The 15,324-nt window shown below is 34.8% G+C and overlaps 1 protein-coding gene across 1 annotated transcript; it reads left to right on the top strand.

The window, feature by feature from the left end:
- The first annotated feature begins 10,641 nt into the window (after positions 1 to 10,641).
- On the top strand, positions 10,642 to 14,597 carry LOC107741106 (ganglioside GM2 activator-like). The gene is made up of 4 exons (XM_016553696.1): positions 10,642 to 11,018; positions 11,107 to 11,259; positions 13,753 to 13,935; positions 14,068 to 14,597. Exons 1-4 carry the CDS (start codon positions 10,914 to 10,916, stop codon positions 14,227 to 14,229), a joined length of 603 nt encoding a protein of 200 aa, XP_016409182.1. The 5' UTR covers positions 10,642 to 10,913; the 3' UTR covers positions 14,230 to 14,597.
- Positions 14,598 to 15,324: the final 727 nt, after the last annotated feature.

The following is a 15,324-nucleotide window of genomic DNA, read 5'->3' as shown; positions in this document are numbered from 1 at the left end:
TTTCAAAATTTGCCAAAAGAGGAAAAAACAGAGAGATTGATAACATCTGTTAGTAGACAGAACATGTCAAATTCACTGTCACTTTCACAGCCGCTGTATTACAGTAGAAACACCCTCACACAACATTCACTCTTTTTGTTCTTTTTATAATTTGATGCAAAGGTAATATAATACAAAGTATAGTGTTATAAATGTACATTTTTAATGAAAGACAGGATTTACGATGCTGATGACATTTAAAATGTGTCATCATCACAGTCCAGCTGTACTTGTGTAAATATTTATTTGCCCCTGTTGTTCCTAATTCTATGGAACTGCATTCATAACAGGGCCTAAATACTGTTCAATTCATTCAAAACTTTTTCAACAGCTTTTTCCATGATGGGGAAGAACGTGACTGAAATACATCAGTCTTCGAAGGGTTACAAAGCTATTTCAGAGCCTCTCAGACTCCGAAGAGCCACAGTGAGAGCCAATATCTCCAAATGGAAAAAAACTTAGCACTGTAGCAAACCTTGAAACACCCTCACACAACATTCACTCTTTTTGTTCTTTTTATAATTTGATGCAAAGGTAATATAATACAAAGTATAGTGTTATAAATGTACATTTTTAATGAAAGACAGGATTTACGATGCTGATGACATTTAAAATGTGTCATCATCACAGTCCAGCTGTACTTGTGTAAATATTTATTTGCCCCTGTTGTTCCTAATTCTATGGAACTGCATTCATAACAGGGCCTAAATACTGTTCAATTCATTCAAAACTTTTTCAACAGCTTTTCCCATGATGGGGAAGAACGTGACTGAAATACATCAGTCTTCGAAGGGTTACAAAGCTATTTCAGAGCCTCTCAGACTCCAAAGAGCCACAGTGAGAGCCAATATCTCCAAATGGAAAAAAACTTAGCTCTGTAGCAAACCTTCCCAGAGGTGTTTAGCCTTGTGAAATTCCTCCAAGAGTACATCGACGTTTCATCCAGGAAGTCGAAAAAGACCCAAGGCCCAAACTAGATTACATTTTCAGAGTGGCCTTGTCAAAGTCGTGACTTGAACCCAATTGAGATGCTGTGACAGGATCTTAAACGGGCGGTTTATGCTCAAACCCTCCACTGTGGCTGAACTAAAGCAGTTCTGATCTAATGCAAAGAGGAGTGGTGGCACTGATCTCCAATTATCGGTAACGTTTGGTTGTAGTTATTGCTGCTAAAGGTGGCACAACAGGTTTTAAGTTTAAAGGGTCAATTAGTTTTTTTACATGGGTGATTGCTTCAAGAACTGTTTAGCATGAAACGTACACAAAAACAGAAGAAACGCTGAACTAAAGCAGTTCTGATCTAATGCAAAGAGGAGTGGTGGCACTGATCTCCAATTATCGGTAACGTTTGGTTGTAGTTATTGCTGCTAAAGGTGGCACAACAGGTTTTAAGTTTAAAGGGTCAATTAGTTTTTTACATGGGTGATTGCTTCAAGAACTGTTTAGCATGAAACGTACACAAAAACAGAAGAAATCAAATGGGAGCATATTTTCTTTTTCAAGTACATATATGAAATGTATATAACTGTAAAATAACCCAGACAGGATAATCATGACATTTCTCATCCTAAAATAATTTATTTAGCAAAAATTGACCGTCTGAGTGTACTTCGTCATTCTTATTGGATGGCTCTACAACCCCTAATGAATAAATGGATATCAAATTTTACTACAAGTTGAAATTATTTTAATAACTAAGAAGAGAGAGAGTGCGGACAGCTATAAGAAACATAAAACTAGCACTGCCAATTAAATACAAACTTATCATTATTACACATAAATGCAACACAAAATGTTGCAAATGACCAATCAGAATTAAATATTTAAAAAACTGTCTATTAAATGATAGTAAAAAGTAATATGTACAATATAAAATATACAGTTAAGCATCAAAGTACTTTTCCTGGATTTGTCGACTAAGCTGAAAACTGGTTTAACCAGCACGGATTTGCTTGATTTCACAGATTTGCATTGTAAAACTATGATGACATCCTGTTGTGGAGGTTTATGTGTGTTTTGTAATTTATTAGGTTATTTATCTGCTCATAAGCCCCTATATATCCGGCCATCAGTATCGTACTGAATGACTGATGATCTCCAAAACTTTATGACATTTAAATTCCACTGTCCTCTCAGCCATCTTTAATGCATGAAACACGGCAGCGCTCCTGCTCCTTTTAAGCCTGATGAAAGTGCCATATTTCTAAGTGCTCAGACAAAGGCTTTGTCAAGGATTTGAGCTCGGCTTGTTGTGACAACATAGTTCAGCTGCAGATGGTCAGAGCGAGAAGCGTTCAGATAAGATTAAATGCTTGTGTTGTTCTCATTTGGAACAAAGACCTTTTTGATGAAGAAGTTGATGTTCGCACCAACAGAAGCAAAAAGAAAGATTACACTGTGTAACACGAACAGATAAGGGAGCATGCAGATGTCTTCGGAGGAAAGCCTTGGCCATGATCTACACTCCCACTCACACAACACACACACACACACACAGGTCTGCCGGTAAATATTCAGCATTATCCAGGGAGGAGAAATCTGGACACCAAGCAAGATGCTCATGAAGGTTGCTTTTATTTAAGTCCTGCGATTCTGGAAATGATCTACCATACACTGAAAAAAATGACCGTGAATTTAACGGCAAAAGACTGTAAAAATGCTTCAGTAAAAACCTGTTAAATGGTTAAAGGTAAATTCCCCTACTATATACGGTGAAAAACTGTATTGGTCATTACATGTATTGGACATAATATACCGTTTTTGGAAGTGAAAAAGACCGTATAATTTACAGTGAATAACCATTACATTTGAAATGCGTTACATTTCAAATTTGATGTTTTTTTTGTTGAAATAACTATGTTTCTTCTTAGTTTTTTCTTATCAGTTTTGTATATTAGGGTTGTGTGTTACACCTAATGTTGTTAAATGAATGTTTATTGCATTATTTCAGTTTCATGTGGGTTACCATGATGGTGTTTAGTGTTTGTGTGAATGACACTGTGCTCCTTCTATATATGTTATTATTTAAAAGCTGCCTGTGATGGGCTTTGGTTCATCATGTGACTTTCTCATCACCACCCGCATTTGGTGGTTATCAGTGTATTACAAAGGTACAAAACAGATTTCAGTACTTCAATAGGTTGGTATATTAACATTATATCAGTTAATGAAATTACGGTATTTAACTGTAAATTTAAGTTAAAACCGTAAAATCTAAAATGTTGCTACCGTATTTTTTACGGTAAAATTCCGGCAACCACAGCTGCCGTTTTTTTACCGTAAATTTTACAGAATTTTTTTTTACAGTGTACTGTATATTTCTAAAGAAGAACAAATGAAGGATGAGATAACTAGGCTTTACTACCCCATTGAGTTTCCATACTGAATAACAGCTGCTATGGATATGCATTGTTAAGCAGCAAATGACAAAGCTGCATTATGAGAACAGAGTAATGGGCACCTGTACAAATGCGGCCGACCAGATTATGTGTAATGTTAAAACAGACTATAGCAAAGATTTCCTCTTCTGGGATAGATCGTATTCTACGCAGCCTTTCACCCAGTCTATTCAGCTAGAGCGTGTTCCTCTATCACAGTATCAGTTTCTCTCTCAGGCTTTGCCTCAGCAAGTCTGCTTGTGCAGGCAAATGCATTCAGTGCAGTTGCTCAACAATGCTTCAGGCGCAGCTTAGAACTGGCAAAGTCTGAGCTTTCATCAGGGTTCGGTGTCAATCATGCCACCCTTGAAGCGTTTGAATCGAACCCAAAACATCAACAGAAATAACTGACTCAAATCAACTGCACAAAAGGATTTGGTTCAGCTGAAAATACTAAGTTGGAATTTGATAAAAAAGAGCCACCATAATAACTTTTAGCAACCATGAGGTACCTGTTGTCTGCCTGTAAACATGCTTCGGCTACTACTGATACTTAATGTTAATTAGACCAAATTTAGAAATACGAAAGGAATATTTATGCTGTAGCATTCTGGACAAACACTCTTCTTAACACAGTATAAAGCATGAGACATTTTATTGAACTACAGAAATGTATGAAAAGCACATTGAAAAGTTTGGTGTTTTTTAATTAAATATTTTATTTATAAAGGATCAGTTTAATTGATCAAAAGCGACTGTAAATATATTGGTAACACTATAGTATAGAGACCAATTCTCACTATTAACTGGTTGCTTATTAGCATGCATGTTATTAACATAATGGCTGTTTATACTTATAAAGCACATATTCTGCATGAACATATTTTACATCCCTAATTCTACCCGATACCTAAACTTAACAACTTACTAACTATTAATAAGCAGCGAATTAGGAGCTTATTGAAGCAAAAGTTGTAGTTGCTGATGGTTTGTTAATAGTGAGAATCGGACCTTAAAATAAAGTGTGCCCAAATTTGTTTTTTTAGAAAAAATGGTTTCTGGAAAAATATTAAGCAGCAACTGTTTTCAGCATTTTTTACAATGCATTTTTAGCATTTTCTTATTACGTTATTACACAACAAAAATTTGTTTCTCTTAATTTTTTATGGTTCTTCTGTAATTCTGTGGTGCTTATTTTTGTACTAATTATTTTAACATCAATATTTTGGTAAATATTTAGGTCAGGTAATTTTAGAGCTTCTATCATTAATTATGAAACATCGGTTTAGTACAGATAAATATTTGTTTTAATTTTGCATGTTTTTTTAAGATATTTTACTTTTGCAAGGACTTTTTTAAGTTTTCATGAGCACTGTTAATGATACACAAAAAGTAATGTGATTTTCGTATTCAGCATGTCAAAATAAAAGTGAAAAAAACGTTCATCAAAAAAAAATTAATGGTGTTATTTGTAACATAATATGATATTTCTTGAGCAGCATATTAGAATGATTTCTGAAGGATCATGTAACACTGAAGATAATGATGTTGAAAATCCAGCTTGAAATTTATAGGTATTATAAGTATTATTAAATAAAATATATATCCATTTAACTATATTACAAAGTTAATAATATTTCACAATATAAATGTTTTAATGTATTTATTCAAATAAATGCTTCATTGGTGAGAAAAAGAGACTTCTTTCAAAAACATTAAAACTGACTTGACTCTAAACTTTTGAACAGTAGTATATTGTTCATGAATTGTTTAATAATTCTATCAAATAACTGTTGGTCGACATAATGTTATTCAAAGTGCTGGTTAAAAATAATAATAATAATGTTTTATATGTAGTAACTAAAGCAAATCTCCAGATAGTCAGAGTGATGTTTGTGTAGTCGACAGGTTTAGCATCCATGGTCATTTAGTTTGTGCTACAAAATTGAGCTGTAAAAAAATTATCCAAGGCTAGATCAAGCAAATAGAAAAATCTGGTGCAGAAATTTAAATCATGTGGCCTTTTTCTTACGAGTATGTTGTATTTATGTATGATGATACTGACTATTGGCATTTAGAAATGCCAGCTATATTTCACAAGCTGCAGCGCAGGATTGTCAACACTGGTTTTACTTGCGCAAAGATTCTTGGATTTGATTTATTGTCATCTGAAGAAATCCCTTCTCGACTGAAATGGCAAAACCCCTTGGTGTATTATTTAAGCAAGTGTCCTCAGTGTACCGTAACGCTGAAGACGCCTGCACATCCCCGCAGCTATGATATTTTAAAGAAACACTGGCAAGTGAACTCGTCAGGGAACCTGGCGTATTATGTTATTAAAGTATTGTCATGCATGAGTTCACCCGCAGAACGCAAACCCTCATTCATTCCTGTACCTACAGGGTGCATCTGTGCGAGTTATGGGGTAACATTATCACCCTGGGAGACGCGTGAATTGTTTGCCTGATGTAAAGAGAGAGAGAGAGAGAGAGAGAGAGAGAGAGAGATGCTGGCTATTCGTTTCACTCAGCTGCGTTTGAGTGTATCATCTACAGATGAACGATGGTGCAAGAGACCACAGCGTTAATGGAGAGTATCTTGGGCTTTACTTGTTCTAAACATACTGAAACATATGTGTGCATACAATATATAGGCTATAAAAATGTGTTATTTGAAGAAAAAAAAAAGAAGATTGCATGGCTACCCAGCACTGGGTTGAATTTAACCCAGCATTTTTTAGAGTGTATATAGATAGATAGATAGATAGATAGATAGAGGAATTCTTAACTTTTATGCTCTTATGCAAATTGTGAAATATTATTATCATTTAAAATAACGTTTCTATTTGATTTTGTTTTAAAATATTCTTATTCCTGTGAACCAAGCTGAATTTTCAGCATCATTACTCCAGTCTTCAGTGTCACATGATTCTTCAGAAATCATTCTAATATGCTGATTTGCTGCTCGATTATTATCAGTAATATTGGTGCTCAGTTATTAATAATGGTTCGTATTACTATCTATGTATGTCGAAAACAGATTTTGCAGCTTAATGTTTTTGTAGAAACTGTGACACATTTTTTTCAGGATTCTTTGAATAGTTATGTGAATAGTATTTACTTGAAAAACATTTATTTTGTAACAAAATAAATGTCTTTACTGTCACTTTAGATCAATTCAATGCATGCTCGCTGAATTAAAGTATTAATTACATCTTTTTTAATAATATTTGCCCCAAACTTCTGAATGGTAGTGTATCACAGTTTTCAAAAATATTAAGAAAAACTGGTTTCAACATTGATTTCTGAAGGATCATGTGACACTGAAGACTGGAGTAATGATGCTGAAAATTCAGCTTTGAAATCACAGGAATAAATTACATCTTAAAATATATTAATACAGAAAAAAGTTCTTTTAAATTGTAATAATATTTCACAATAATACTGTTTTTACTGTATTTTTGATCAAATATATGCAGCCTTGGTGAGAATAAGAGGCTTCTTTCAAAAACATTAAAAAACATCATAATCTACACCTTTTGGCAGGCAGTGTACTGTATATGTTTATACATCTGCAAATCAAGAGTTGGGGACAAAAATTGTGATTTAGTAAAACTAAAAATATATATAAAAAAAGTAAAAATCTCAATGCCTCTTGCTTTTCAGTGAGTTACATAACTTATGGTCGTATGAAACGCTAATTTATACACATTTACAGACAATTTATACAAATTCTCCATAAAGGATATTCATTGGCATACAATAGTGAACTGTAGAGAACCAATGTAATGTTTTCTAAACTGATCCACATAAGTATCTCAATATGAGATGAGAAAAATCAATACAGGAATAAAGAATGAGAAAAGACATCCAAGTCTGTATTACCACATACCATGCATCTTCATCTCAAAATCTATAAGCAGCAATCTCTGGCTAAATATTCCAACAACCAACAACACTTTCAATCATCATCGCGACAGAGGCTTACCTCTTGTTGTATATACACACCATATCTCACAGCATTCATCTCCATACCTACACGTGAAAATCAAAGAAGGTGTGTGTGGTTAAGTGCTCTACTTGCTAGTGTTTAAATGAACCTGTTTGCTATGGGGTAACCTTTAGAGAATCTGTTTTAAAAAGGGAATGTTGTTGAAAGAATCAGGCGTGTTGTTAAATATGAGAATAAAGATATATATGAATACTCACTATACTGACGGACAAAAGTTTGGAATAAGTACAATTTTTTTATATATATATTTTTGAAAGACATCTCTTATGCTCACCAAGGCTGCACTGATTTGATCAAAAATACAGTTATATTGTGAAATATTTAAACAACTGTTTTCTATGGGTCTGAATACTTTCCGTACCCACTGTATATATATATATATTTTTTTTTATTCCTGTGATGGTGAAACTGAATTTTCAGGATCATTACTCTGATCCTTCAGAAATCATTCGAAGAAAGAAAGAAAGAAAGAAAGAAAGAAAAGATTTCTGTTTCAGGTAAATGCTTTATATAAAAAATATTAAGCAGCACAACTCTTTTCAACATTGATAATAATAATAAATGTTAGAATGATTTCTGAAGGATCATGTGACACATGACGCTAAAAATTTAGCTTTGCTGAATATTTCACAATATTACTGTTTTTACTGTTTTTCTGATCAAATAAATGCAGCCTTGGTGAACATATCACTTCTTTCAAAACATAAAAAAAAAATCATTCTTCCAAAATTTTGACTGCCAATGTATAATTATTTTGTTGCTAATCAAATTAAATACTCATCTAAGATTTATGAGTGTGTTTAGAGGTAACGTGCTTCAACATGGGTTATGTGCATTTAAACTCTTTTTACACATCATGACATATTTTGCTATATACACTCTTAAAAATAAAGGTGCTTCAAAAGGTTCTTCAAGAGATGCCATAGAAGAACCATTTTTGGTTCCACAAAGAACCATTCAGTCAAAGGTTCTTTAAAGAACCATCTCTTTCTTACCTTTTTGTAATCTGAAGAACCTTCTTTCGCCACAAACAACCTTTTGTGAAACAGAAAGGTTCTTCAGATGTTAAGGTTCTTTATGGAACCATTTAGACAAAAAGGTTCTTCTATGGCATCGTGAAGCACCTTTATTTTTAAGAGTGTAGTTATAATGCATATAGCTTAAGTACAGTACATGACCTCTGAACACACTGACAAATCCCTGGGCAAGTATGTACAGTAATTTGATAAGCGGTGATTTTCTTCAGCACTGTTTAGGAGTTAAACTTTATGAACAAAGCTGTGTTTGAATAGCTCACGTACCTTTAGATCGAAACATTAGGTGATTATTTGGCACATATGGGCTGGCATTTACCTGCAGGCACATGCAGAGAGATTAAAGGTGACTCATGCGCACTTACAGTATCATCATATGGCCTGTGAATACAAGCGCTGCATCAAATAAAACCTGAAACCCTGATTAATGCACTCTTTTGTGATTCATAACACATGATACTGACAAAGAAAATGACATAGCCTCGTATTTCTCATGAAATGATTGTAGGATGCAACTCTGCACGGGAATTTCTCCCATAAAACTATTCAGCATTAAAATGTGTGCGCATTACTAGCTTTATATCAGATTGAATTTATGTGTGCATTGAATTAATGTGCCTGTGGTTTAGGAAATGTATGGATTTATGTATACTTACACGTTACTGACAGACCAAGAGCAAATTTGCATAGGTCACAGCATGACTCTCTAAGCACAAATACAAGATCTCCATCTTGTGGCCACAGGGATGACGACAACAAAAGAATGCAACTGGTTTCAGCATTACTTCAACAATAAACAATGCTTATTTAAATAGCAATCAACATAAGACAAAGGACAATCAGGTACTGTGTGGCCTGAGAGAGACCACAGATAAAATCAATCACTCCTTTCAAAATCAATTACTAAACCGTTTGAACGTGTATTCTTAATTAAATTAAATTAAATTAAATTAAATTAAATTAAAATTTTCACACAATAAGCAACATCAGACAAATAAATATAGAATTCTGAAAATATTATTTTTAAAAAATTTAACAGTAAAAAGGCTGTGAAAAAATTCACAAGAAAAGTCAGTAAAATAAAGCACACTGTAATATGAAGGAATTTTACATATTGATTTTTCCACAGGTGTTTTTTCTAATATTTTGAATATTTTGAATCATGCACTGTTGTGTTGTAGGTTGAATGTAAATGTCCATAAACTTAATGTCCCCGCAGAAAATTATCAGTACTTTTTCTATGGATTCTAGATTTTCTACCATTGTTGTTTTGGTTTTGTTTATTGTTATAATTCAGAATGAACATATATTTCAGTAGCTAAAAGATGCATTCATAAGGTAAATGTATAACTTCTTATGGTAAAAGGTTAACAGATGGGAAGAGACTATCACACAAGAAGCGAAGAGTGTGTGTGTGGCAGACCGTATTTAGAACAAGGCCTTCTAGAAGCTGACAGTAACTTTGACACTATAATCACAACCACATCACGTCATGTTATTTCTACTAACACTTCTGTGTGAAGAGATCTGTGCAAAGGATCAGAGAAACAAGTGTTTCAGTATGTCTACAAAGATTCCATCTGTTCAAAGAACACCATTCCATGCCAACCATCCAATGCATGTATATTTTTTGTGTGATAAGTTGGTAGGGAAATATCAGATTCAAAACTGCAGTTCAAGCATACATGAGTTAATGCCATCAGATACACACATATATAGAACATTTTGCTTTTCTAGTGCTGCTATATATGCAACAGGACCTACGTAAAGTATCTAAAAATCAAAAACAGTTTCTGTATGATGGAGCTAACATATAATGGGTGTGACACGGAACATATACAAACTTGTGATGCATAGACTAAATAACACCAAATAAAGCAATGATAAATTAAACGAATTAAATTATAAACTCACCAGAGCCAGCATTGTTGAACTCGCAGCAGGTGATAAGGAAAGAGGTCTTTCAGCATGAAGATGTGCTTACCTGATTTAATAAATGATTTCTTAGTTGTATCGTTGTAATTTTTATAAGTTGTGTACTTGTGTAAAAATGTCCCTTTCTTCTCTGAAAGTTATAGTTTTGTTGTTTAACCAGCATCTTTGCTAGTAAGCGCGTTCGTTACTGGCCTGGTGTTATTCCTCCTGCCTTTAGAGGGCGCTGTAACACTGTATATCGCAGTGCTGGCTAAATAAAATGCGGAAAGAATTATGGCAAAGTATTTAAATACCACAACACACTCGCATGACGGGTTCTGATAGTTCCTGATGGGAAGCGAATAGTCTTCAACGCCTTTTATAGTCCTGTTGTTGTGTCAGGTGCTGCTAAATCACACCGTGCTGTGAAGTGCTAGTGTTTGGGCATGTTCGCGTGCGCTTTTGTGAAGCTCTCTACTCTCTAGTTAAGCAAAATTTCAAGGTACACTTCGTGTTTTTTTTATATTAACCGTGCAAAATGAAAAGCTGCGTTTCCGTGTTTATTGCTCTCTTCGCTGTAAACTGTTTTTCGCTGGAAGGCTCGAGTCAGTTGCTCGGCAGGAGAATCTCTAAATTCACTACGGTAAGGGTGTTAAATATTGTGCTCAGACTGTTTTTATATATATATAATTCATTTAAATTGTCATTTGTTCATTATTCTCATCGAATAGGTGTGGGGCTTTTCTTGGCAAAACTGCGGTGCACAAGATGATCCTGCAAAGATGAAGAGTCTCAGTATTTCTCCAGATCCCATTTCCATCCCGGGACAGCTGACAGCAGCGGCGTCGGGCTCCACATCAGTAGCGCTGACATCTCCTCTCTCTGTAAGATAGAGACATTTATCAGCATTCTAGAAATCCCGAGCCCATTTTGATTTTCGTTTGGGACACAACAGTTCATGTTTTTGTAGGGGGCATTTTTTTGTGTGTGTGTGTGTTAATATCTCTAAAGGCAAATATCCAGGTAGATGTTAAGCTTTTCAGAGATGCCAAAAGTTTGCCCATGACAACTTCCTCTTTTTGGTTTTTAGGAAGTCACTAGCTGCGTCCCAAATCGCGTACTTATGCACTATTCTATGCCGTTTTGTAAGCATACATAGTGCGAGTAGTGCGTTCACACTGAAAATTCCAAAAAGAAACAGTGCACTTTAAGTACCCGGATGATGCACTTAACCGAAAAAATGAAGTGTGGAATGTTGGACACTTCATGCACTCAACTGCAGCAGCTTTAATTACGTAGCGAAGGGGGAGGGGCTATCAGACTCCGATTATGAATGACAGAATAACTTTATGTAATTCATACTCTGCATGGTTGAGTACATAGTGCTTAAGTACATAGTGTATGAGTGCATAGTGTATAGTTCGTCATTTGGGACGCAGCTACTATTCCGTATTTTTTTCGTAGGAGGAGGAACTCTACTGTACTGTGCTTGTCACTTATTTATAATTTATTAATTTACAAAAAAAATCTATGAAATATGAGATGCATGCTAAAACAAAATTAGGAAAACACCCAGATTTTACTTTGATTTATACAGATAGGAGCAATAAATCAGGAAGTAATTTGATATATTTTTAAAAAAATAATTTGAATTTAAAGCAACCGTTTGTAATTCCTCTGTGTGCTAGTATGCTTAGGAAAAAGTTTATGTAACCTTCCCCCATCTTTCTCCACTTCTTGCTTTCTCCGTCTGTGGAGTTTTCGTTCTGCTTCCAAGCCAATGAGGTCAGGAATGTATTGGCAGCCGGTTACTGATGTTCCCCCTGCGCTCCAGCTCACTGTTCATATGAAGAACTGCTGATTCTGCCATTAATGCTAGCATGTTTTGAATACTGTATTTGCAGTCTTTGGCCCAAAACATATGTATGTAAGTAGATTAAATGTGTCATTGCCACACATGTACGTATTCTCAGTCTTGCCACAAGGGGTGCTGCAAGCAGGTATCATATCTGTTGTTTCCTTTTGAAGTAAGGAATGACCTAATGTCATGATGGAGCAGTAGTTTGGATAGATTCTGGCCACTTTATTAGGTACACCTTGCTAGTACCGGGTTGTACCCCCTTTTGCCTTCAGAACTGCCTTAATTCTTCGTGGCATAGATTCAACAAGGTGTTGGAAACATTCCTCAGAGATTTTGGTCCATATTGACATGATAGCATCACGAAGTTGCTGCAGATTTGTCGGCTGCACATCCATGATGCGAACCTCCCGTTCCATCACATCCCAAAGGTGCTCTATTGGATTGAGATCTGGTGACTGTGGAGGCCATTTGAGTAAAGTGAACTCATTGTCATGTTCAAGAAACCAGTCTGAGAGGATTTGAGCTTTGTGACATGGTGCATTATCCTGCTGGAAGTAGCCATCAGAAGATGGGTACACGGTCGTCATAAAGGGATGGACACGGTCAGCAACAATACTCAGGTAGGCTGTGGCATTTAAACGATGCTCAATTGGTACTAAGGGGCCCAAAGTGTGCCAAGAAAATATCCCCCACACCATTACACCACCACCACCAGCCTGAACCGTTGAGACAAGGCAGGATGAATCCATGCTTTCATGTTCTTTACGCCGGATTCTGACCCTACCATCTGGATGTCGCAGCAAAAATCGAGACTCATCAGACCAGGCAACGGTTTTCCAATCTTCTATTGTTGTAAACCCTAGAGATGGTTGTGCGTGAAAATCCCAGTAGATCAGCAGTTTTTGAAATACTCAGACCAGCCCGTCTGGCACCAACAACCATTCCACGTTCAAAGTCACTTAAATCCCCTTTCTTCCCCATTCTGATGCTCGGTTTGCACTTCAGCAAGTCGTCTTCACCACATCTAGATGCCTAAATGCATTGAGTTGCTGCCATGTGATTGGCTGATTAGCAATTTGTGTTACCAAGCAATTGAACAGGTGTACCTAATAAAGTGGCCGGTGAGTGTATATATATATATATATAATAATTATTATTATATTTTTTATGAAAAAATAATTGATAGTTGCATCTTGGCTTAATTTTCACTATAATTTCTGATTTCCAAAATTGTCAAGTTGTAATGCTACTGTAATGCAAATACTACAATGACATTTAACAACAACAACAAAAAAACCAGACAGGCTTAGGAATGGAGTTCAGAGGTTCCCGGTCATTCTCGTGACCTAGTTTATGCTAGTGAAATAAATGTTTTATCCCTGAATCTTTGGCTGGCTGTCTGTCTTGTTGTGACTATCACAAGAGGCTGTAAACCTCCATGATTGTCACTTTTTATAATTTGTGCCTCCATAAGCCATTGTTAAATTCCATGTTCGCACCATGTTATTTGTTTCAGGTGAACGTGACGCTGGAAAGAGAAATAGCAGGTTTGTGGGTGAAAATACCGTGTCTGGATGAAATAGGAAGTTGTCATTATCCTAATGCCTGTGACCTGCTCGATCAGCTCATCCCGCCAGGACAGGACTGTCCTGAGCCTCTGCACACATACGGCCTGCCCTGCCACTGCCCATTCAAAGCTGTGAGTGTGTCCCGATTCAGGAGATTTTACTCAACATGCAAGTGTTTATGGGTTAATAATGTCTTCTTATTGTGACCAAAAAATCTGTCTTGCATTTTAAGAGGCATAACATTTGTCATATCATTTTTCCAGGGAGATTATGCTTTGCCATCATCAGAAATCGTCATACCAGACGTTGAACTGCCTGGCTGGCTGACCAATGGCAACTACAGAGTACAGAGCATTTTAGGAAGCTCTGAGAAAGAACTGGGATGCCTCAAAATCAGCTTCTCATTGCATTTCTCCAAGAAGTAAAAGAAAAGCAGTATTTGATTATTCTATAGGACTTTTACTTAAGATTCTCTTTTAACTTTTTAGAATGATGAATTTTCAGTCATAATAAGCATATTTCTTTTTAACTAATGATAAATCTCATTGAATTGTTTTTAAATGATTGGTGGAAGTTGTAAATATTGTTCACATCAGTTTACTTTATAATCCACTGGACTGCACATTTTGGTTTTCCTTTTTTTTTTTTTTTTACTTATTTTAATTAACATGTTAACAATGCTTTGTCTAGTTTTAACTTCTGCTTTTGTGATTTGTTTTTGTTCTCTGGGGTTAACAACGTTCAGTGTCAAGGTGGAACTAAGTTTCTCAGTTTTCTTTAAAGGGGAAATTTCTGTTTTTTGTTCTTAATAAACATTCAAACATTCAAGTGTTTAGTAGTTATGTTTTATAATGTATAATGATAAAATTATGCTATAAATTGTATAATAAATTATTTATAGATAGATAGACAGATAGATTTATTTGAGATAGATAGATAGACAGATATATAGATTTATTTGAGATAGATAGATAGATAGATAGATAGATAGACAGATATATAGATTTATTTGAGATAGATAGATAGATAGATAGATAGATAGATAGATAGACAGATATATAGATTTATTTGAGATAGATAGATAGATAGAAAAATTTATTTGAGTCAACATTTATTTGAGATAGATAGATAGATAGACAGATATATAGATTTATTTGAGATAGATAGATAGATAGATAGATAGACAGATATATAGATTTATTTGAGATAGATAGATAGATAGAAAAATTTATTTGAGTCAACATAATTTGAATTTTGAGAAGATAATACAAGAAATGTGTCAGTAATTTATTCTTATTTTATTTCAATTTATTTATTTTTTTAAGTAAAAGGCTGTCTTTACAAATGGGCTGTTGATTCATTGATGCACCAAGTAGTTCAGAACACAGATTCATTCAGAAATGAAACGCTGCTGAGTGTTGCTTGGAGATGCATAACGGTTCTGCTGTAAGAATTTAGTAATACTAGTGAAAATTGAAAAACAGACAATATTGTCTAAAATATTAATAACTTATTAATAT

The sequence above is a fragment of the Sinocyclocheilus rhinocerous genome, unplaced genomic scaffold, assembly GCF_001515625.1.
Source record: "Sinocyclocheilus rhinocerous isolate Xijiao unplaced genomic scaffold, SAMN03320098_v1.1 scaffold44, whole genome shotgun sequence".
NCBI lineage: Eukaryota > Metazoa > Chordata > Actinopteri > Cypriniformes > Cyprinidae > Sinocyclocheilus > Sinocyclocheilus rhinocerous.
The sequence above is the reverse complement of the archived record's forward strand: the minus strand, read 5'-3'. Positions and strand labels throughout refer to the sequence as shown.